We start from the raw sequence: 24,416 nt of genomic DNA on the forward strand, positions 1-24,416 counted from the left end.
AAATGTTCCCTTTCTTCTTGGCCCTAGCTAGACCTCCTGGTGAGATATGGAGACACAATTTCTACTAGTCCCAAGGAAGTACCTATTAACACCTAGGTTCGACTTGCCTTCAGGACAAATGTTACATTATCACTAGTCACACATATAACCCTAGACATATGTCACTACACACATATAGATATATATACACATATTTCACCACAGATGTATATAGAGCAGTCTCAGTGTATCCTATTATTATTATTATTTATTTATATAGCACCATTGATTCCTTGGTGCTGTACATGAGAAGGGGTTACACACACTATAAGTGATATCTGTAATTTGTGTGTAACCCCTTCTCATGTACAGCACCATGGAATCAATGGTGCTATATAAATAAATAATAATAGGATACACTGAGACAGTGAGACTGCTCTATATACATCACATGGGATATACTGAGAATGCTGTGTGCATCACATAGGGAGAAAGTAAGCTCGCAAGGGCAGGGTCCTCACCCCTTTGTATTAGTCTGTGATTGTTAGTTTGCTTACTATAAGTGATATCTGTAATTTAAGCAAACTAACAATCACAGACTGATACAAAGGGGTGAGGACCCTGCCCTTGCGAGCTTACATTCTCCCTATGTGATGCACACAACATTCTCAGTATATCCCATGTGATATATATAGAAGTCTCAGTGTATCCAAGTTGATGTATACAACAGTCTCAGTGTATCCTAGGTTATGTATACAGAAGCCTCATTGTACCCTATGTGATGTATATACAGTAGTCTCGTTATATTCTATGTGATGAATATGGCAGTCTCAGTGTCTCCTATGTAATGTTTATACAGCAGTCTCAGTGTATTCTATGTGATGTATACAGCAGTCTCAGTGTATCCTATGTGATGTATGCAACAGTCTCAGTGTATCTTATGTTATGTATACAGAAGTCTCATTGTTTCCTATGTGATTTAGATACAGTGGTCTCATTATATTTTATGTGATGTATATGGCAGTCTCGGTGTCTCCTATGTGATGTTTATACAACAGTCTCAGTGTATCCTATTTAATATATACAAAAGTCTCAGTGTGTCCTATGTGATGTACATTACATAAAGCAGTCTCAGTGTACCCTATGTGATGCAGCTAGTCTCTCTTGCTATATCACTGCTCTCTTATATAAATCAGAAATAATAAGACACATTAATGAAATTATCTAACAGAGAAAGCAGCCAATCACAGTCATCCAGCTTTCATTTTACCAGAGCAAAATATAGAAAGAAAGCTGCCTTATGATTGGTTGTTGGAGGCAGCAAAGGCAGTAGTTCATTTAGAGTTTCATAAGTCTTCAGCTTTATCTTTACTTTCATGGTAGGATGTATGGAAGGATGGGGGTGGAGCTTGTGGGGAGACGAGGAGTCTGAGAGCTGCCAGGAGGGATCTGATAGGTGGTGATGTTATCCAGTAGTTTACCATTGTCATGGCTTGGCTCCGTGGCTCAATCCGGTGACCTTTGGCTGGTAGCTAGTTCCCCTCTGCTTGTTTTGTTCTCTGTTCAACTGCTGATAATAAACTTGTCTTTGCTTTGCTGTCGGGTGACCCTGGACCAGGGGCTCCTTCCCTGTCCCTACCACTAGGGGGTGCCGTGGCTTGCCCAATTCCCAGGGACACTTCTCAAGGTGAAGATTCCGGGGTCACCACTCTTGCCTTATCTCCTGAATCAGCCCTCCGTCTGTTCTCTTCACCCACCCAGGGAAGAGGGGCGCTACTGTGTACCGCAGTACTCTACACCAACCCGACGAACAAGGCAACACAAACAAGGGCTAACTAAAAATACCAAGCATACAAATATTCACCCACATATAACAAAGGAATGCACCAGGGAGTGGAGGAAGGGGAAATAACCAAAGTAAGAGGATGGAAGGAAATTATCACACTTACAAACCATGCAACAGTCACAGATAACTCCTCCAAAGCTCCTTGTCATATAAAACTCCTCTCCTCCAAGACATGTAGCAAAAGCTAGCTCTGACATGGGTTTGAATCAGGACCCCGACTATAATGGGGATGGGAGTGGCTAACCAAGCTCAGCTGAGAGCTCATACTCCCAGAGTTTCCAGCATGGCCTATTAACCCCTGTTATGCCAAAAGAAATAAACACTATTTAAAAAGAAGTGATTTTTTTCAGCACAGGAGTAGGAGCAATCAGACGCTGCGGTCTTCTGTCTTCTCTCTGTTTCAGTAACCCTGTGACATCCTCCTTCTACTCATCCAGTCACATGACAAGTAGAGATACAAATGTATTTTCCCATTGGTATGGCTTAGTGGACATGCACTGTGTTCATGAGATATGTTGCAGACCTGTCCTGTAAGTTACTGACGTATTTAGAACGTTAGCTTTGTCTCTTGTTGTTGTACCTGTACTGAAATATTATATGATCTTGTTTTCAGAAGGAAAATCTGTGGATAACAAAAAAGTACATTGAGCTCTTTTTAGTGGCAGATCTGAGTATGGTAAGTGGGCTCTTATATGAAATCCCTGATAAAGTCATTGTATTATGTGTACTAGCAAATCAATGTGCTGTAATATAGCAGATACTGGGCAGTCACTCATTATAGGAGATAATATAAGTACAGGATGTCTTCCATGCCCAATAACAATTATCTCATAAAGAGCATAACTGGACGAGTGGGAAGATGACCTCATATAGCCTATAGAGATAATATGCTAGTATCTGCAGACCACCAGCTAATTAGCTGTGAACTGAACAGGCTGAAGATACAGTCATGGGAAAAACTAAGTATACCCTCTTTAACGTCTATGGTTTCACTTATCAGGACGCTATAATAAAAATATGCTCCCTGAAAAGTGTTAAAATTAGGTAACTACAACACCATATACTGTATATGTTGAATTTCTTTAGATTTGCTGAGTATGGGAGGTTTTCTGTCGGGCCCAATTGATACTGATTGATGGTTGAAGGAAGGTTTTCTGCACGCAGGATTATTCTATGGGGTGAACTGATACGCCCTCTTTGAAAACACTCTTCAATGATCTAGATAAAAATGTGATATAAAAACAATATTAAATCATGGTGGGAGATTAAGAATTCTATAAAACACCACATTGTCCCAAAGGGTCTTCACATTAATATTTATCCATCACCAAGGACAACTAATCCAGAACTACGAGCGACTTGGTTGAAGGAATCGGCGTCTTCATCAGTCAGCTTTATGAATATCCTCCTTGAGGATGAAAAAACATTTTTGAGTGGAGCTCTATTAAACAACTAAATTAATTCATTGAGCGTACATTGAAATTTAAGTGTGATCCTTACTTTAATACACGAGGGAGATCTCGGTTCAGAGATATCAAACATAGTAACATAGTAACATAGTTAGTAAGGCCGAAAAAAGACATTTGTCCATCCAGTTCAGCCTATATTCCATCATAATAAATCCCCAGATCTACGTCCTTCTACAGAACCTAATTGTATGATACAATATTGTTCTGCTCCAGGAAGACATCCAAGCCTCTCTTGAACCCCTCGACTGAGTTCGCCATCACCACCTCCTCAGGCAAGCAATTCCAGATTCTCACTGCCCTAACAGTAAAGAATCCTCTTCTATGTTGGTGGAAAAACCTTCTCTCCTCCAGACGCAAAGAATGCCCCCTTGCCCGTCACCTTCCTTGGTATAAACAGATCCTCAGCGAGATATTTGTATTTTCCCCTTATATACTTATACATGGTTATTAGATCGCCCCTCAGTCGTCTTTTTTCTAGACTAAATAATCCTAATTTCGCTAATCTATCTGGGTATTGTAGTTCTCCCATCCCCTTTATTAATTTTGTTGCCCTCCTTTGTACTCTCTCTAGTTCCATTATATCCTTCCTGAGCACCGGTGCCCAAAACTGGACACAGTACTCCATGTGCGGTCTAACTAGGGATTTGTACAGAGGCAGTATAATGCTCTCATCATGTGTATCCAGACCTCTTTTAATGCACCCCATGATCCTGTTTGCCTTGGCAGCTGCTGCCTGGCACTGGCTGCTCCAGGTAAGTTTATCATTAACTAGGATCCCCAAGTCCTTCTCCCTGTCAGATTTACCCAGTGGTTTCCCATTCAGTGTGTAATGGTGATATTGATTCCTTCTTCCCATGTGTATAACCTTACATTTATCATTGTTAAACCTCATCTGCCACCTTTCAGCCCAAGTTTCCAACTTATCCAGATCCATCTGTAGCAGAATACTATCTTCTCTTGTATTAACTGCTTTACATAGTTTTGTATCATCTGCAAATATCGATATTTTACTGTGTAAACCTTCTACCAGATCATTAATGAATATGTTGAAGAGAACAGGTCCCAATACTGACCCCTGCGGTACCCCACTGGTCACAGCGACCCAGTTAGAGACTATACCATTTATAACCACCCTCTGCTTTCTATCACTAAGCCAGTTACTAACCCATTTACACACAATTTCCCCCAGACCAAGCATTCTCATTTTGTGTACCAACCTCTTGTGCGGCACGGTATCAAACGCTTTGGAAAAATCGAGATATACCACGTCCAATGACTCACCGTGGTCCAGCCTATAGCTTACCTCTTCATAAAAACTGATTAGATTGGTTTGACAGGAGCGATTTCTCATAAACCCATGCTGATATGGAGTTAAACAGTTATTCTCATTGAGATAATCCAGAATAACATCCCTCAGAAACCCTTCAAATATTTTACCAACAATAGAGGTTAGACTTACTGGCCTATAATTTCCAGGTTCACTTTTAGAGCCCTTTTTGAATATTGGCACCACATTTGCTATGCGCCAATCCTGCGGAACAGACCCTGTCGCTATAGAGTCCCTAAAAATAAACGCTATTAAAGGAGAAAAAACATGCTCGATTCCTGAGATATCTAGGATGATATAAAAATAATCTTATAATTTCTCAACCAAAATGACAGATATCTCCTCATCTGATGCTGACATCAGGCACAGAGAGGTCAGATAATAAAGGATGGTGTACGTTGGGACTAAACAGATAGGGAGGCCGTTTAAAACAAGATGGCAAGGGCAAAGAGCCAGACAAGGTCAGGACTTTGTAATCACAAATACAAAAACAATACAGGGCGGCATTCCTGGCATACCTCAATCCTATTGTCATGCGTCTGGGTTCAAACCCTTGAGCCTGTGTTTTGTGGTCAGCTTCTCTGTCTGCCAAGCCACCGTAGATACATTTTTTTTTCTTGGTGTTTAGTTTCTGCCATCCTTGCTTCAGTCTTGTTAGGATAACAGGTGTTTTCCTTTAACTCATACGACTGCCCTATCACCTTTCTGGTGCGGCTTTATTTACTTTCCCCCTGCTTTTGTTTCCTGCTGGTGATAGTCTTATTTGGCTGTCCAGCCTTACAGCTGTAGTTTAAGCCAGTCAGTGATAGTCCAACTAGGGTTTATCGCTCTGCTGTTTATGTTCTGTACCCTGCACTTATTTTTATTTTTAGGAGGTAGGTGGCATATTTTCTAGCAGTACATACTTCATCCTTTGTTTTGTACTTCGTGATTTCTGTTACTCACTCTGGGATCTTTCTATTTCAGCACACTTTCCCTTCTGTAGGTAATTTGCACTCTTCTTTGCCCTGCGGTTCATTAGGAGGAATGTGAACCACTTGACAGCCTTTCATGCAGTATTTGTCCAAGTTGCCTTCATCTAATCTGTGGTTAGCGCTATCTCAGCTCATGCAGGAACCACTATGGTCTGCGGGAGGCAAAATCTCTAGACTGTACAGGAACTGGCAGGCTTAGTTGCAGTTTTTAGTATGTCTCCAATTTTCCCAAGAGAGTTTATTTTGTCCCATCATTGTCACATTCATCTTTCGTTTTTTTTAGAGCAAAGAGCTCCAGTCAGTTCTCAATTGAGGAAAAGGTTATAACAAATCATAACCAGATTATTAACCTTCTTACTATAGACGGTCAAGAAAAGATTGCAGAATATTAGAGAAAAGATTGAATTTTGTACCCACCACATCATTTAAAGCGGTCTGTCTAGTTCAAAATGTTAACTCTGCAGTCACTCAAAAGGAGAGCCTTTTGACTTTTGGAGCAAAGCATTGGTTGGAAGAGATAGCCATGTCATGTTTGCAGGACCCCTGATGTGCCTAAACAGTGGAAACTGCCCCCAAATTGACCCCACTTTGGAAATTACACTCCTCAAGAAATTTATCTAGAAGTGTGATGAGCACCTTTAACCTACAGGTGCAGTTTGTTGTGCAATTTCTCCTGAGTACACCGATACAACTTATGTGGTGGAAAATTACTGTTTGGGCACACGGTATTGCTCGAAGGAGTGATAATTGAATTCTTGAGCACCATTTTGGCTGGAATAGATTGCAGATGTCATGACACATTTGAAGAGTTCCTGACATGCCAAAATAGCAGAAACACCCACAAGTGACCTCATTTTGAAAACTACACCTCTCGAGGAATTCATCTTGAGATGTAGTGAGTATAATATTGGGCTGAGTAAATGGAATATTACATTTTTTCCACTAAAATGATACATTGGTCCCAAGTCTTAAATGTTCAAAAAGAATAATAGGAGAAAATGAGCAATACAGTTTGTTATGCGATTTCTCCTGAGTACGCCAATACTCCAAATTTGGTTGAAAACTACTTTTAAGGCACAGTGCAAAGCTCAAAGGGAAGGAGCCCCATATTGGAGTTCAGATTTTGCTGGAATGGTCAGAGGGTACCATGTCGCATTAGCAAAGCCCCTGAGGTGCTGAAACAGTGGAATCCCCCTTAGTGACCCCATTTTACAAACTACAGCCCCGAATTCATCTAGGGGGTGCAGTGAGCATGTTGACACCATATGTGTCTCACGGAATTTTATACCATTGGGCAGTGAAGAAAGAATACATTTTTACCAATAAATGTTGTTTTATCCCCAATTTTTTAATTTTAGGGCTAATTCGAAAAACTTACTGCATGTAATTGGGAAATACTTTTCAGAAAGCTCAAAAGGGAAGGAGCACCATATTATAGCGCAGATTTTGCTCTTTACCTCTCAATGAATTCATCTAGGTGTGCAGTGATCATATTAACACCACAGTGAAGACAAAATACTTACATTTTTCCCACAAATGTTTTATTATAGCCCAAGATTTTACATATTCACACAGGGAAATGGGTAAAAATGGCACCAAAATCTGTCATTATCGTAGAATAGTTTTTGGACCCTATATGCAGTCTCAGAATCACACCTCAAATGACCCTATTTTGGAAATTACACCCCTATGAGAAATTATCTTCTTTGGTGTAGTCACAATTTTGACTCCATGTTTGTTTTCCAGAAATGAGCAGCAATGGATGTTGCTGAGTGAAAATTGCAAATCTGCCAGTTTAGTGCCCTTTACATTGTAGCCCCAATACATTGTAGTGCTCAGTACGTTGTAGTTCTCATACATTGGGCTCAGCTCATGTTCTGTTCTGTGTAAGTTATGTTCTTCAGTTTTATGTGTATCTTCATGCTATGAATGTTCTTACATTTCTGCTCTACTGCCACCCAATGGCCTTTTTCCGTATGGCAGCTTGTTATTTATTTCTTGTGGGCATGTCTTCCACTTCCAGTTCAGGGGTCAAATCTTCTCTTCCTCTGGCAGCCATTTCATTTTCAGTTTACATGCTGTTGTGAGAGGACACGCTTGAACCGGACTTAGGAAGGCATCAGTCTTTTGACCTCTTGCTGTTCACTCGCTGTCACAAATACACTTGCTGTACTTGGCTCAACTCTGGAGAAGTTACTGTATACCATCGTACGCAGTATGTCCAGATTTACAATTAAACAAGCCTGAATTTCACAATCCCTGGTGTGCATCATCTCCCCGGACGCTGAACAGCATTGGTCCTGTCTGCCCTGCATCGAGGAAAACTGAAGGTACGAATCTTTCACAACACCTATTAGTCAACCACACCTCTACTCGCCTCATGTAGGGACAGAACAGCTCATGCTTTTGGATACATGTACCTGTAAATTATGTGGGTTCTCTTCACTGCAGAGCCTTTGTGCTACCAGTAACATGGATGCCCCTTATATTTCCAATGACAGATGACAGACCTGAGTGGGACTTGCTTATGTTGTGGATTGACTTGAAGCTTGTATTGGGATCATTTTGGATCACATTTATCCTATGCTCTAATCTGAGCACTTACTTCGGGGTTTCCATCAAAATCTCCGACTCACGTGATTCAGATGAAACCACCATGGGTCCTTTCACTTATGAGGCAGCAGCGTTACTCTTGAGTCCGTCTGACCTCTGTTTGGCGGTGTCCTTTTTAGAGGTGCACAAAACTGTGGCCAACCGCACTTTTATGCACACTTAAAAAGAAGGACACTGCTGGATCATAGGCCAGGCGGCGTCCACAGTGCCTCCATCAGCCTCAGCATAGGGAATCTTCTGTCGGGGGTTTCATCATGTATTTCAGAGATTTACACATGCAAATTGCATCTTCTGAGAAAAAGAGGACTTAAACTCTATAGCGCCACCTGTTGGAAGTAGCGATCCTACAAGTCACAATCAACTCTTTAACGAGTCGTGCAATATGATTTAGGATTAAAGCCAAATCAGTCACTCTCCACAAGGAGAAATGATACCCCTTAGAGATTTACACAAAAATCCAAATGTAAGTGCTCAGCATAGAGCGCAGGATAAATGTGAGCCGAGCTGAGCCAAGCCTTACTGCAATCTTAGGGAGGCAGAACATAGTAACATAGTAACACACATAGTTAGTAAGGCCGAAAAAAGACATTTGTCCATCCAGTTCAGCCTATATTCCATCATAATAAATCCCCAGATCTACGTCCTTCTACAGAACCTAATTGTATGATACAATATTGTTATGCTCCAGGAAGACATCCAGGCCTCTCTTGAACCCCTCGACTGAGTTCGCCATCACCACCTCCTCAGGCAAGCAATTCCAGATTCTCACTGCCCTAACAGTAAAGAATCCTCTTCTATGTTGGTGGAAAAACCTTCTCTCCTCCAGACGCAAAGAATGCCCCCTTGTGCCCGTCACCTTCCTTGGTATAAACAGATCCTCAGCGAGATATTTGTATTGTCCCCTTATATACTTATACATGGTTATTAGATCGCCCCTCAGTCGTCTTTTTTCTAGACTAAATAATCCTAATTTCGCTAATCTATCTGGGTATTGTAGTTCTCCCATCCCCTTTATTAATTTTGTTGCCCTCCTTTGTACTCTCTCTAGTTCCATGATATCCTTCCTGAGCACCGGTGACCAAAACTGGACACAGTACTCCATGTGCGGTCTAACTAGGGATTTGTACAGAGGCAGTATAATGCTCTCATCATGTGTATCCAGACCTCTTTTAATGCACCCCATGATCCTGTTTGCCTTGGCAGCTGCTGCCTGGCACTGGCTGCTCCAGGTAAGTTTATCATTAACTAGGATCCCCAAGTCCTTCTCCCTGTCAGATTTACCCAGTGGTTTCCCATTCAGTGTGTAATGGTGATATTGATTCCTTCTTCCCATGTGTATAACCTTACATTTATCATTGTTAAACCTCATCTGCCACCTTTCAGCCCAAGTTTCCAACTTATCCAGATCCATCTGTAGCAGAATACTATCTTCTCTTGTATTAACTGCTTTACATAGTTTTGTATCATCTGCAAATATCGATATTTTACTGTGTAAACCTTCTACCAGATCATTAATGAATATGTTGAAGAGAACAGGTCCCAATACTGACCCCTGCGGTACCCCACTGGTCACAGTGACCCAGTTAGAGACTATACCATTTATAACCACCCTCTGCTTTCTATCACTAAGCCAGTTACTAACCCATTTACACACATTTTCCCCCAGACCAAGCATTCTCATTTTGTGTACCAACCTCTTGTGCGGCACGGTATCAAACGCTTTGGAAAAATCGAGATATACCACGTCCAATGACTCACCGTGGTCCAGCCTATAGCTTACCTCTTCATAAAAACTGATTAGATTGGTTTGACAGGAGCGATTTCTCATAAACCCATGCTGATATGGAGTTAAACAGTTATTCTCATTGAGATAATCCAGAATAACATCCCTCAGAAACCCTTCAAATATTTTACCAACAATAGAGGTTAGACTTACTGGCCTATAATTTCCAGGTTCACTTTTAGAGCCCTTTTTGAATATTGGCACCACATTTGCTATGCGCCAATCCTGCGGAACAGACCCTGTCGCTATAGAGTCCCTAAAAATAAGAAATAATGGTTTATCTATTACATTACTTAGTTCTCTTAGTACTCGTGGGTGTATGCCATCCGGACCCGGAGATTTATCTATTTTAATCTTATTTAGCCGGTTTCGCACCTCTTCTTGGGTTAGATTGGTGACCCTTAATATAGGGTTTTCATTGTTTCTTGGGATTTCACCTAGCATTTCATTTTCCACTGTGAATACCGTGGAGAAGAAGGTGTTTAATATGTTAGCTTTTTCCTCGTCATCTACAACCATTCTTTCCTCACTATTTTTTAAGGGGCCTACATTTTCAGTTTTTATTCTTTTACTATTGATATAGTTGAAGAACAGTTTGGGATTAGTTTTACTCTCCTTAGCAATGTGCTTCTCTGTTTCCTTTTTGGCAGCTTTAATTAGTTTTTTAGATAAAGTATTTTTCTCCCTATAGTTTTTTAGAGCTTCAATGGTGCCATCCTGCTTTAGTAGTGCAAATGCTTTCTTTTTACTGTTAATTGCCTGTCTTACTTCTTTGTTTAGCCACATTGGGTTTTTCCTATTTCTAGTCCTTTTATTCCCACAAGGTATAAACCGCTTACACTGCCTATTTAGGATGTTCTTAAACATTTCCCATTTATTATCTGTATTCTTATTTCTGAGGATATTGTCCCAGTCTACCAGATTAAGGGCATCTCTAAGCTTGTCAAACTTTGCCTTCCTAAAGTTCAGTGTTTTTGTGACTCCCTGACAAGTCCCCCTAGTGAAAGACAGGTGAAACTGCACAATATTGTGGTCGCTATTTCCTAGATGCCCGACCACCTGCAGATTTGTTATTCTGTCAGGTCTATTAGATAGTATTAGGTCTAAAAGTGCTGCTCCTCTGGTTGGATTCTGCACCAATTGTGAAAGATAATTTTTCTTGGTTATTAGCAGAAACCTGTTGCCTTTATGGGTTTCACAGGTTTCTGTTTCCCAGTTAATATCCGGGTAGTTAAAGTCCCCCATAACCAGGACCTCATTATGGGTTGCAGCTTTATCTATCTGCTTTAGAAGTAGACTTTCCATGGTTTCTGTTATATTTGGGGGTTTGTAACAGACCCCAATGAGAATTTTGTTACCATTTTTCCCTCCATGAATTTCGACCCATATGGACTCGACATCCTCATTTCCTTCGCTAATATCCTCCCTTAAAGTGGACTTTATACAAGACTTTACATAGAGACAAACCCCTCCTCCTCTCCGATTTTTACGATCCTTTCTAAACAGACTGTAACCCTGTAAGTTAACTGCCCAGTCATAGCTTTCATCTAACCATGTCTCGGTTATTCCCACTATGTCAAAGTTACCTGTAGATATTTCTGCTTCTAGTTCTTCCATCTTGTTTGTCAGGCTTCTGGCGTTTGCGAGCATGCAGTTTAGAGGATTTTGTTTTGTTCCAATCTCCTCACTGTGGATTGTTTTAGAAATGTTCTTACCTCCCTTCTGAGTATGTTTTCCTGGATCTTCTTTGTTCAAGTCTAATGTTTTTCTTCCCGTCCCCTCTTCTTCTAGTTTAACGCCCTCCTGATGAGTGTAGCGAGTCTTCTGGCGAATGTGTGTTTCCCAGGTTTGTTGAGGTGTAGTCCGTCTCTGGCGAGTTTCCCAGGTTTGTTGAGGTGTAGTCCGTCTCTGGCGAGGAGTCCATCGTACAAGTAATTCACACCGTGGTCCAGGAATCCGAATCCTTGTTGTCTGCACCATCGTCTTAGCCAGTTGTTTGCATCAAGGATCCTGTTCCATCTCCTGGTGCCATGCCCGTCTACTGGAAGGATAGAAGAAAAAACTACCTGTGCATCCAGTTCCTTTACTTTCTTCCCCAACTCTTCAAAGTCTTTGTAGATTGTCGGTAGGTCCTTCCTTGCCGTGTCATTGGTGCCAACATGTATCAGAAGAAATGGGTGGACGTCCTTGGAGCTAAAGAGCTTTGGTATCCTATCGGTCACATCCTTGATCATCGCACCTGGAAGGCAGCATACTTCTCTTGCAGTTATGTCCGGTCTGCAGATGGCTGCTTCTGTGCCTCTCAGTAGTGAGTCTCCCACCACCACCACTCTTCGTTGCTTCTTGGCTGTACTTTTTGCTGTCACTTGTTGCTGTGTGCCCTTTTCTTTTTTGCTTGCTGGTATTGCTTCATCCTTAGGTGTGCCATCTTCATCCTCTACAAAGATTTGATATCGGTTCTTTAGTTGTGTGGTTGGTGATTTCTCCATGGTCTTCTTGCTTCTTTTGGTCACATGCTTCCACTCATCTGCTTTTGGAGGTTCTCTGACACTTTTTTCACCTTCTGTGACCAGTAGAGATGCTTCTGTTCTGTCTAGAAAGTCTTCATTCTCTTTGATGAGTTTCAAAGTTGCTATTCTTTCTTCCAGACCCCGCACCTTTTCTTCTAAAAGGGCCACTAGTCTACACTTCTGACAGGTGAAATTTGATTCTTCTTCTGGTCGATCTGTGAACATGTAGCACATGCTGCAGCTCACCATGTAGGTTGTCATATCTGCCATGTTGCTCCTAGATCCTGCTGACTTGCTGTGTGTTTTCCTTCTTGTGTAATCTACTCAGCCAAGCTCTCTTGCAATAATGTCCTACAGGCAAAAATTTGGTGATGCTTTCCAATCAGCTGGTCCCGGCTGTACCCAACGATCTTCTAGCTTAGGGAGACTCTTCGCTTTTCCCAGAAGGCACCTGGAATATGCAAATTAGCCTCCTCAAGCTTGAATCCCTGGTTTGGTGATGCTTTCCAATCAGCTGGTCCCGGCTGTACCCAACGATCTTCTAGCTTAGGGAGACTCTTCGCTTTTCCCAGAAGGCACCTGGAATATGCAAATTAGCCTCCTCAAGCTTGAATCCCTGGTTTGGTGATGCTTTCCAATCAGCTGGTCCCGGCTGTACCCAACGATCTTCTAGCTTAGGGAGACTCTTCGCTTTTCCCAGAAGGCACCTGGAATATGCAAATTAGCCTCCTCAAGCTTGAATCCCTGGTTTGGTGATGCTTTCCAATCAGCTGGTCCCGGCTGTACCCAACGATCTTCTAGCTTAGGGAGACTCTTCGCTTTTCCCAGAAGGCACCTGGAATATGCAAATTAGCCTCCTCAAGCTTGAATCCCTGGATTGGTGATGCTTTCCAATCAGCTGGTCCCGGCTGTACCCAACGATCTTCTAGCTTAGGGAGACTCTTCGCTTTTCCCAGAAGGCACCTGGAATATGCAAATTAGCCTCCTCAAGCTTGAATCCCTCAAGCTTGAACAAATCAACAGCAGATCAAGAATTGTTTTTATTTATTTTTTATGCCGTTTCTCTTGTGATATAAGTGGTTAGATGACTTTATTCTTCGGGTCAGTGCGATTACAGTGATACCAGATTTATATTTTTTTTTATGTATGGCTGCTGTCACACCGAAAGACGCATTTTTTGGAATAATAAGTTTTTGCATAGTCACATTTTTAGAGCTAGAATTTTTCTATATTTCTGTCAATAGAGTCATGAGAGTCCTTTTTTTGTGGGTCGAGTTGATGTTTTTATTGGTGCCATTTTCAGGGACATTTTTGATTGCTTTCTATTATGATTTTTAGGAGGCTGAATGAACAAGAATCAGCAATTCAGGAACTGCTTTTCATGACTTTCACTGTGTGGTAAAAGTGATAAAGAAGCTTTATTCTTAGGGTCAGCACGATTACAGTAATACCACATTTATACAACTTTTTAATATTTTGGTGCTTTTACACAATAAAAACTTTATTGAAAACAAAAATTGTTTTTCGCATCGCTCTGTTCTAAGAACTATGACTTTTTTATTTCTCTGCTGATGGAGCTGTGTGGCAGCTTGTTTTTGTGTGGGACAAGATCGCGTTTTATTCCACTATTTTTTCAGTGGTATGATGAAAAAGCATAGTTTTTAGGCAAGTTTTTTTTTATGTGGGTTCTCTAAAGAAGTAAACTAGTGTGATGATTTTACAGGTCAGGTCGTTCCAGATGTGATGACACCAAATATGGGTACTTAAAGGAGCCCCATTTACTGAATATACATTTCAGTAGGCCAATATTTCGGATTTTAAAATAATTTTTCAAGCTGGTGTTATAGAGTATTCTAATTTACTGAGATAATGACTTTTGGGTGTTCATTGGCTGTAAGCCATACTCATCAACTCATCAACATTAACAGAAATAAACACTTGAAATAGATCACTCTGTTTGACTCTATATAATATGAGTTTCATTTTTTGTATTGAAGAACTGAAATAAATTAACTTTTTTATTCTAATTTTGTGAGAAACACCTGTATGTATTGGTATAATTTTTTTTGTATTTTTTCTTTGTTTATTTTGGGATTTTTTAAAAATATTTTTTAATTTTTGTACTTAGTCCCTCTATGAGACTTTAGCTTTTATTATTCTGATCTCTCGTATAATTTATTGCAATGCATTGTACCTGCCAGTTTTACCATGACAAAAGCCTATGACCAAGCTCCTGGGAGTTATTGAACTTAGCATTAAGGGGGTTAAACATCTGGGGTGTAGTGCGGGGACTGCCTCTGGCTGTGACAGCCGTGTCTCAGCTTTCACTTAAAGGGAACCTGTCACCCCCAAAATCGAAGGTGAGCTAAGCCCACCAGCATCAGGGGCTTATCTACAGCATTCTGGAATGCTGTAGATAAGCCCCCGATGTATCCTAGTGTGCCCCGCGCGGTCGCCATGACATACCCATACATCATTGATCAGGAACACCTTCCCAACCATGACGTATGGGTACATCAAATGTCGTGAAGGGGTTGAACATCATAAGGTACAATGTTCAAAATTGAGATTATCTGAAGAATATTGGGAAGGGGTCCAAACATTGGTAGAACTACTTAATGAAAATGATAGATATAGGACAGGACCATTCACCAATCTTAAAGATAAAAGCACTAAAATGCCCCTTATAGAAGACGTGACAAGCATTGATCTCTTCCTTATGGTGGTAGAGGAAGACCTATGGAAAATTTGTTGTAGCAATCCAGTACATATATAAATCGGAATCTAAGTAATTGGACAGATTAGAAAAAAAATCAACATATTATTTTAAAGATATTTTAGATAATGGAGGTAATCTGACTTTGTTAGATCATTGCAAATATTTGTCTAGGTGCTATTCCATCTTGAGAGATGTGGAAACTTATCAAATTGTAGATTTGGACCCTACATCAGCGTACAGTGAATCTCTTCACAAAATCTTTGTGGAGTGCCTGGTCAAGGCTCAATCTCAAAAACTGAATTTAAGTTTGTGGACCCTTACTTTCCCACTTTACCCACTCTTCATCGCTCCCGAAGATCCATAATGGCTTACACCTACTCAAAGGATGTCCCATCGTCTCGGCGGTGATGTCAGTTAGCCAAAATGGTGGCATACACATTGATAGGATTTTACGTTCATTTGTTACTGCACTTGCATCATATATCAGAGAAACAACAGATTTTCTTATCAAACTAGAGGGCATAACGATTGAGATGGCTACTCTTGACACATGGAGGTGTTATACAGCAGAATTCCACATGGAGCTGGTATAAAAGCTTTTCATTTTCTGAAATCTAAAGCAGTGCAGTGTAAACTGCATTATCAATTCCTCAGACGTCTGCTTCTTTTTGTACCCACTCGCAACTATTTTCTTTTTTATGGCAAATTCTTCCACCAGCTCAGGAAACCATGATGGGAATCCCCTGTGGCTCGTCTTATGGCAACCTCCTCCTGGGCTGGTGGGAGGAAGCTGTGGTCTTTCAAGAGGATGAGTTGTGGTGGAATCCTAAAATTATATTTTGGGCCAGATACATAGATGACATTTGTTTTATCGTCTGGAACCGATTATGATTTTATCACTTTTCTTAATTTCTTAAATACAAATAATATAGGACTGAGATTCACATCCAAAAGTAACAAAAATGAGCTACCCTTCCTCGATTTGATTGAAAAATGAGGTTTGGTGTTGTGAATTCCGTTCTTGGGCTCCCTCCTGTGGTTTTGAGTGGTATGGCTGCTTCTTGGATTTAGCTTCAGCAGCTGTTTTCACTGATCGTCTTTCTGGCTCTAGCCGAGCCGATATTAGTCTGGCCTTTCCCCTCATTCAATGCCAGTTGTCATTGTTCCTGCCTGGAGTCTTTGCTCCTAGGATTTTCCTGACTCTCTGACCAATTCAGCAAAAGCTAAGTCCTTGCTTGTTCTTTTGCAGTTTCTTGTTGTTGCCACCTGCTCAGAGCTAGACGCATGTCGCTCCTTAATCACCAGACCATAACAGTACAACTGGCCAAAAATGAGCTGATTGCCTCTCAAAAGAAGGAAGAGAAAAAGAGTTCTGAGCCATTTTTTTTTTCTCTTTAGTTTGTTTGGTCATTTTTCTTCCTCTTGATCTCTGGGTGATTTGGGATTTGGATGCAGGCATGGATGTTCAGAGTTTATGTTCTCGTGTGGAGCACCTTGCTGCACAAGTACAGAGTATTCAAGATTATGTGGTTCAGACTCCGGCCTTAGAGCCTAGAATTCCTACACCAGATTTGTTTTACGGGGATAGATCTAAGTTTTTGAACTTTAAAAATAACTGCAAATTGTTTTTTGCTCTTAAACCTCGTTCCTCTGGTGACCCCATTCAGCAAGTAAAGATAGTTATTTCTCTACTGCGTGGCGACCCTCAAGACTGGGCATTCTCACTTGAGTCAGGAAATCCGGCATTGCTTAATGTAGATGCATTTTTTCAATCGCTCGGATTATTGTATTACGAACCTAACTCTGTAGAGCATGCTGAGAAAACACTGTTTGCCTTGTGTCAGGGTCAGGAGGCGGCAGAATTATACTGCCAGAAATTTAGAAAATGGTCTGTGCTCACTAAATGGAATGAGGACGCTCTGGCAGCAATTTTCAGAAAGGGTCTTTCTGAAGCCCTTAAAGATGTTATGGTGGGGTTTCCCACGCCTGTTGGTTTGAGCGAATTTATGTCTCTGGCCATTCAGATTGATCGGCGCCTGCGCGAATGCAAAGTGGTGCACCATATGGCAGTATCCTCTGAGCAGAGTCCTGAGGCCATGCAATGTGATAGGATTTTGACTAGAGCGGAACAGAGGGGATACAGACGTCAGAATGGGCTGTGTTTTTACTGTGGTGATTCGGCTCATGCTATTTCCGATTGCCCTAAGCGTATTAAGAGGGTCGCTAGATCTGTTACCATTAGTACTGTGCAGCCTAAGTTTCTCCTGTCTGTGACCCTGATTTGCTCATTGTCATCTTTTTCCGTCATGGCATTTGTGGATTCGGGCGCTGCTCTGAACTTAATGGACTTAGAGTTCGCTAGGCGCTGCGGTTTTTCTTTGCAGCCTTTGCAGAGTCCCATACCCTTGAGGGGTATTGATGCTACACCATTGGCCAAGAATAAACCTCAGTATTGGACTCAGCTGACTATGTGCATGACTCCTGCACATCAGGAAGATTGCCGTTTTCTGGTGTTGCATAATTTACATGATGTTGTTGTGCTGGGTTTCCCATGGTTACAGGTACACAATCCAGTGTTGGATTGGAAATCAATGTCTGTGACTAGTTGAGGTTGTCAAGGGGTACATAGTGACGTTCCTTTAATGTCAATTTCCTCTTCCCCCTCTTCTGATGTTCCTGAATTTTTGTCAGATTTCCAGGATGTATTCGATGAGCCCAAGACCAGTTCCCTTCCTCCACATAGGGACTGTGATTGTGCTATTGACTTGATTCCTGGCTGTAAGTTCCCTAAGGGCTGACTTTTCAATCTGTCTGTGCCAGAGCATGCCGCCATGCGGAGCTATGTTAAGGAGTCTTTGGAGAAGGGGCATATTCGGCCGTCTTCGTCTCCATTGGGAGCGGGATTCTTTTTTGTTGCCAAGAAGGATGGCTCCTTAAGACCCTGTATTGATTATCGCCTTCTTAATAAGATCACGGTCAAGTTCCAATACCCTTTACCTCTGCTCTCTGATTTGTTTGCTAGGATTAAGGGGGCTTGTTGGTTTACCAAGATTGACCTTCGAGGGGCATATAATCTTATTCGTATCAAGCAGGGTGACGAATGGAAAACTGCATTTAATACGCCCGAAGGCCATTTTGAATACCTGGTGATGCCTTTCGGGCTTTCTAATGCTCCTTCTGTATTTCAGTCCTTTATGCATGATATTTTCCGTAATTATCTTGACAAATTCTTGATTGTGTATTTGGATGATATTTTGATTTTTTCCAATGATTGGGAGTCTCATGTGAAGCAGGTCAGGATGGTATTCCAGATCCTTCGTGATAATGCCCTATTTGTGAAGGGGTCTTAGTGCCTATTTGGAGTTCAGAAGGTCTCTTTTTTGGGGTTTATTTTTTCCCCCTTCGTCTATAGAAATGGATCCTGTTAAGGTCCAAGCCATTCATGACTGGGTTCAACCCACATCTGTGAAGTGCCTACAGAAGTTTTTGGGCTTTGCTAATTTTTATCGCCGTTTCATTGCCAACTTCTCTAGTGTGGTTAAACCCCTGACCGATTTGACGAAGAAAGGCGCTGATGTCACTAATTGGTCCTCGGAGGCTGTTGAGGCCTTTCAGGAGCTTAAACGCCGATTTACTTCTGCCCCTGTCTTGCGTCAGCCGGATGTTTCTCTTCCCTTTCAGGTTGAGGTTGACGCTTCTGAGATTGGGGCAGGGGCCGTTTTGTCGCAGAGGAATTCTGATGGTTCCTTGATGAAGCCATGTGCCTTCTTTTCCCGAAAGTTTTCACCTGCGGAACGCAATTATGATGTTGGCAATCGGGAGTTGTTGGCTATGAAGTGGGCATTTGAGGAGTGGCGACATTGGCTTGAGGGAGCCAAGCACCGCATTGTGGTCTTGACCGATCATAAGAATCTGATTTACCTTGAGTCGGCCAAGCGGCTGAACCCTAGACAGGCTCGGTGGTCCCTGTTTTTCTCCCGTTTTGATTTTGTGGTTTCATATCTTCCAGGATCTAAGAATGTTAAAGCTGATGCCCTCTCTAGGAGTTTTTTGCCGGATTCTCCCGGAGTCCTTGAGCCGGTTGGCATTCTTAGGGAAGGGGTGATTCTGTCTGCCATCTCCCCTGATTTGCGGCAGGCGCTTCGGGAGTTTCAGGCTGATAAACCTGACCGCTGTCCTGTGGGGAAGTTGTTTGTTCCTGATAGATGGACAAGTAAGGTAATTTCTGAGGTCCATTGTTCTGTGTTGGCCGGTCATCCTGGGATTTTTGGTACCAGAGATTTGGTTGCTAGGTCCTTTTGGTGGCCTTCCTTGTCACAGGATGTACGTTCTTTTGTGCAGTCCTGTGGGACTTGTGCCCGGGCTAAGCCTTGCTGTTCCCGCACTAGTGGGTTGCTTTTGCCTTTGCCCGTCCCGGAGAGGCCTTGGACGCATATTTCCATGGATTTTATTTCAGAGCTTCCTGTGTCCCAGAGGATGTCTGTTATCTGGGTGGTTTGTGACCGGTTCTCTAAAATGGTCCATTTGGTACCTTTGTCTAAATTGCCTTCCTCCTCTGATTTGGTTCCATTGTTTTTTCAACATGTGGTTCGTTTGCATGGCATTCCAGAGAATATTGTGTCTGACAGAGGTTCCCAGTTTGTTTCCAGGTTTTGGCGGGCCTTTTGTGCTAGGATGGGTATTGATTTGTCTTTTTCTTCGGCGCTCCATCCTCAGACAAATGGTCAAACTGAGCGAACTAATCAAACCTTGGAGACCTATTTGAGATGCTTTGTGTCTGCTGATCAGGATGATTGGGTGACCTTCTTGCCGTTGGCCGAGTTTGCCCTTAATAATTGGGCCAGTTCGGCTACTTTGGTTTCACCTTTCTTTTGTAATTTTGGTTTCCATCCTCGTTTTTCTTCAGGGGAGGTTGAGCCTTCTGATTGTCCTGGTGTAGATTCTGTGATGGACAGGTTACAGCAGATTTGGACTCATGTGGTGGACAATTTGACGTTGTCCCAGGAAAAGGCTCAGCGTTTTGCTAACCACCGTCGGTGTGTTGGTCCTCTGTTGTGAATTCTGTTGTCGAGCTCCCTCCTGTGGTCGTGAATGGTACTTTGGCGAGTTCTGTCTATGGGCTCCCTCTGGTGGCTATGAGTGAAGCTGCTGCTTCTGAGGTTCCTTACACAGGTGACGTGGCTTATCCTTTGGTTGGCTGCTCTATTTTACTCCTCTCAGATCGTTACTCCATGCCAGCTGTCAATGTTTTTGCATTCGTTCAGTTCGCTCCTGGATCTCTCTGGTGACCTGCCTTCTCCTGCAGAAGCTAAGTTCGTTATTGTCTTATTTTGTTCTCTGTTTTCCTGTCCAGCTGGTTTTCATGATTTTGTCTTGCTAGCTGGAAGCTCTGGGATGCAGAGAGGCCCCTCCGCACCGTGAGTCGGTGCGGAGGTCTTTTTTGCACACTCTGCGTGGTCTTTTGTAGGTTTTTGTGATGATCGCAAAGTTACCTTTCCTATCCTCTGTCTATTTAGTAAGTCTGGCCTCCCTTTGCTGAAACCTGTTTCATTTCTGCGTTGGTGACTTTCATCTTTACTCACAGTCAATATATGTGGGGGGCTTCCTTTACCTTTGGGGAATTTCTCTGAGGCAAGGTAGGCTTTATTTTCTATCTCTAGGGCTAGATAGTTCTTAGGCTGTGACGAGGTGCCTAGGTCTGGTCAGGAGCGCTCCACGGCTATTTCTAGTGATAGGATTAGGGCTTGCGGTCAGCAGAGCTCCCACATCCCAGAGCTCGTCTTGTATGAGGTTTAATTATCAGGTCATTCCGAGTGCTCCTAACCACCAGGTCATAACAGTACAGCTGGCCCAAAGTATTAATGCATCTCAATAGAGGGATAAGAGAACTTCTGAGACCATTTTTTTTTCTTTGCACTGTGTTTTGTCTTTCTTTTCCCCTAGACCTTTGGGTGGTTCAGGACACAGGTGTAGGTATGGACATTCAAGGTTTGTCCTCTTGTGTGGATCATCTCACTGCAAGGGTACAAAACATTCAAGATTTTGTGGTTCAGAATCCTATTTTAGAGCCTAGAATTCCTATTCCTGACTTATTTTCTGGGGATAGATCTAGGTTCTTGAATTTCAAAAATAATTGTAAACTGTTTCTAGCTTTGAAACCCCGCTCCTCTGGTGACCCCGTTCAACAGGTAAAAATCATTATTTCTTTGTTACGTGGTGACCCTCAAGACTGGGCATTTTCCCTTGCGCCAGGAGATCCTGCATTGCGTGATGTTGATGCGTTTTTTCTGGAGCTTGGATTGCTTTATGATGAGCCAAATTCAGTGGATCAGGCAGAGAAAATCTTGCTGGCTTTGTGTCAGGGTCAGGATGAAGCGGAGGTGTACTTTCAGAAGTTTAGAAAGTGGTCTGTGCTTACTCAGTGGAATGAATGTGCCCTGGCGGCAATTTTCAGAAAGGGTCTTTCTGAAGCCCTTAAGGATGTCATGATGGGATTTCCCATGCCTGCTGGTCTGAATGAGTCTATGTCTTTGGCCATTCAGATCGATCGGCGCATGCGTGAGCGCAAAGCTGTGCACCATATGGCGGTATTCTCTGAGCATAGGTCTGAGCCTATGCAGTGTGATAGGACTTTGACCAGAGCTGAACGGCAAGAACACAGACGTCGGAATGGGCTGTGTTTTTATTGTGGTGAATCCACTCATGCTATCTCCGATTGTCCTAAGCGCACTAAGCGGTTCGCTAGGTCTGTCACCATTGGTACGGTACAGTCTAAATTTCTTTTGTCCGTTACTCTGATTTGCTCTCTGTCGTCCTATTCTGTAATGGCATTTGTGGATTCAGGCGCTGCCCTGAATTTGATGCACTTGGAGTTTGCCAGGCGCTGTGGTTTTTTCTTGGAGCCCTTGCAGTATCCTATTCCATTGAGAGGAATTGATGCTACGCCTTTGGCCAAGAATAAGCCTCAGTACTGGACTCAATTGACCATGTGCATGGCTCCTGCACATCAGGAGGATATTCCCTTTTTGATGTTGCATAATCTGCATGATGTGGTCGTTTTGGGGTTGCCATGGCTACAGGTCCATAATCCAGTGTTGGATTGGAAATCTATGTCTGTGTCCAGCTGGGGTTGTCAGGGGGTACATGGTGATGTTCCATTGCTGTCAATTTCGCCATCCACTCCTTCTGAAGTCCCTGAGTTTTTATCAGATTACCGGGATGTATTTGAAGATCCCAAATCTGGTGCCCTACCTCCTCATAGGGATTGCGACTGTGCTATTAATTTGATTCCTGGTAGTAAGTTTCCTAAAGGACGTCTGTTTAATTTATCTGTGCCAGAGCACGCCGCTATGCGGAGATATGTAAAGGAATCCTTGGAGAAGGGTCATATTCGTCCGTCGTCATCACCATTGGGAGCAGGGTTCTTTTTTGTGGCCAAGAAGGATGGTTCTTTGAGACCTTGTATTGATTACCGCCTTCTTAATAAGATCACAGTCAAATTTCAGTATCCTTTGCCGCTGCTGTCTGATTTATTTGCTCGAATTAAGGGGGCTAGTTGGTTCACCAAGATAGATCTTCGTGGTGCGTATAATCTTGTGCGAATTAAACAGGGTGATGAATGGAAAACGGCATTTAATACGCCCGAGGGCCATTTTGAGTACCTGGTTATGCCATTCGGGCTTTCTAATACTCCATCTGTGTTTCAGTCCTTTATGCATGACATCTTCCGAGAGTACCTGGATAGATTCATGATTGTATATTTGGATGACATTTTGGTCTTTTCGGATGATTGGGAGTCTCATGTGAAGCAGGTCAGAATGGTGTTCCAGGTCCTTCGTGCGAATTCCTTGTTTGTGAAGGGGTCAAAGTGTCTCTTTGGAGTTCAGAAGGTTTCATTTTTGGGTTTCATTTTTTCCCCCTTCTACTATCGAGATGGACCCTGTTAAAGTTCAGGCCATTTACGATTGGACTCAGCCGACATCTGTGAAGAGCTTACAGAAGTTCCTGGGCTTTGCTAATTTTTATCGTCGCTTCATCGCTAATTTTTCCAGTATTGCTAAACCGTTGACTGATTTGACCAAGAAAGGTGCTGATGTGGTCAATTGGTCCTCTGCGGCTGTAGAGGCTTTTCAGGAGTTGAAGCGTCGTTTTGCTTCTGCCCCTGTGTTGTGCCAGCGAGATGTTTCGCTCCATTTTCAGGTTGAGGTTGATGCTTCTGAAATTGGAGCAGGGGCTGTTTTGTCGCAAAGAAGTTCTGATGGCTCGGTGATGAAACCCTGTGCCTTCTTTTCTAGAAAATTCTCGCCTGCAGAGCGCAATTATGATGTGGGCAATCGGGAGTTGTTGGCCATGAAGTGGGCATTCGAGGAGTGGCGACATTGGCTTGAAGGAGCTAAACATCGTGTGGTGGTCTTGACGGATCACAAGAATTTGACGTATCTCGAGTCTGCCAAACGGTTGAATCCTAGACAGGCTCGATGGTCGCTCTTTTTCTCCCGTTTTGATTTTTTGGTTTCATACCTTCCGGGATCTAAGAATGTGAAGGCTGACGCCCTGTCAAGGAGTTTTGTGCCTGACTCTCCGGGTGTTCCGGAGCCGGCGGGTATTCTTAAAGAAGGGGTAATTTTGTCTGCCATTTCCCCTGATTTGCGGCGTGTGCTGCAAAAGTTTCAGGATGATAGACCTGACCGTTGTCCTACGGAGAAACTGTTTGTCCCTGATAGATGGACTAGTAGACTTATCTCTGAGATTCATTGTTCAGTGTTGGCTGGTCATCCTGAAATCTTTGGTACCAGAGATTTGGTGGCTAGATCCTTTTGGTGGCCTTCTTTGTCACGGGATGTGCGTTCTTTTGTGCAGTCCTGTGGGACTTGTGCTCGGGCTAAACCCTGCTGTTCTCGTGCCAGTGGGTTGCTTTTGCCCTTGCCGATCCCGAAGAGGCCCTGGACGCATATTTCCATGGATTTTATTTCTGATCTCCCTGTTTCTCAAAAGATGTCGGTCATTTGGGTGGTTTGTGATCGCTTCTCTAAGATGGTCCATTTGGTACCCTTGTCTAAATTGCCTTCCTCCTCTGATTTGGTGCCATTGTTTTTCCAGCATGTGGTTCGTTTGCATGGCATTCCAGAGAACATCGTCTCGGACAGAGGTTCCCAGTTCGTTTCGAGGTTTTGGCTGTCCTTTTGCGCTAAGATGG

At 42.6% G+C, this 24,416-nt stretch overlaps 1 protein-coding gene across 1 annotated transcript in view; it reads left to right on the forward strand.

Annotated features, from left to right (window-relative positions):
• LOC138674622 (zinc metalloproteinase-disintegrin-like berythractivase) overlaps positions 1-24,416 on the forward strand; it is a 143,903-nt gene that overhangs the window by 50,623 nt on the left and 68,864 nt on the right. Inside the window, exon 13 of the mRNA XM_069762438.1 lies at positions 2,439-2,501. Coding sequence (XP_069618539.1) covers positions 2,439-2,501 — 63 coding nt within the window. The remainder of the gene's footprint in view (positions 1-2,438; positions 2,502-24,416) is intronic.

Source organism: Ranitomeya imitator, chromosome 4 (assembly GCF_032444005.1).
Source record: "Ranitomeya imitator isolate aRanImi1 chromosome 4, aRanImi1.pri, whole genome shotgun sequence".
In the NCBI taxonomy this organism is placed as follows: domain Eukaryota; kingdom Metazoa; phylum Chordata; class Amphibia; order Anura; family Dendrobatidae; genus Ranitomeya; species Ranitomeya imitator.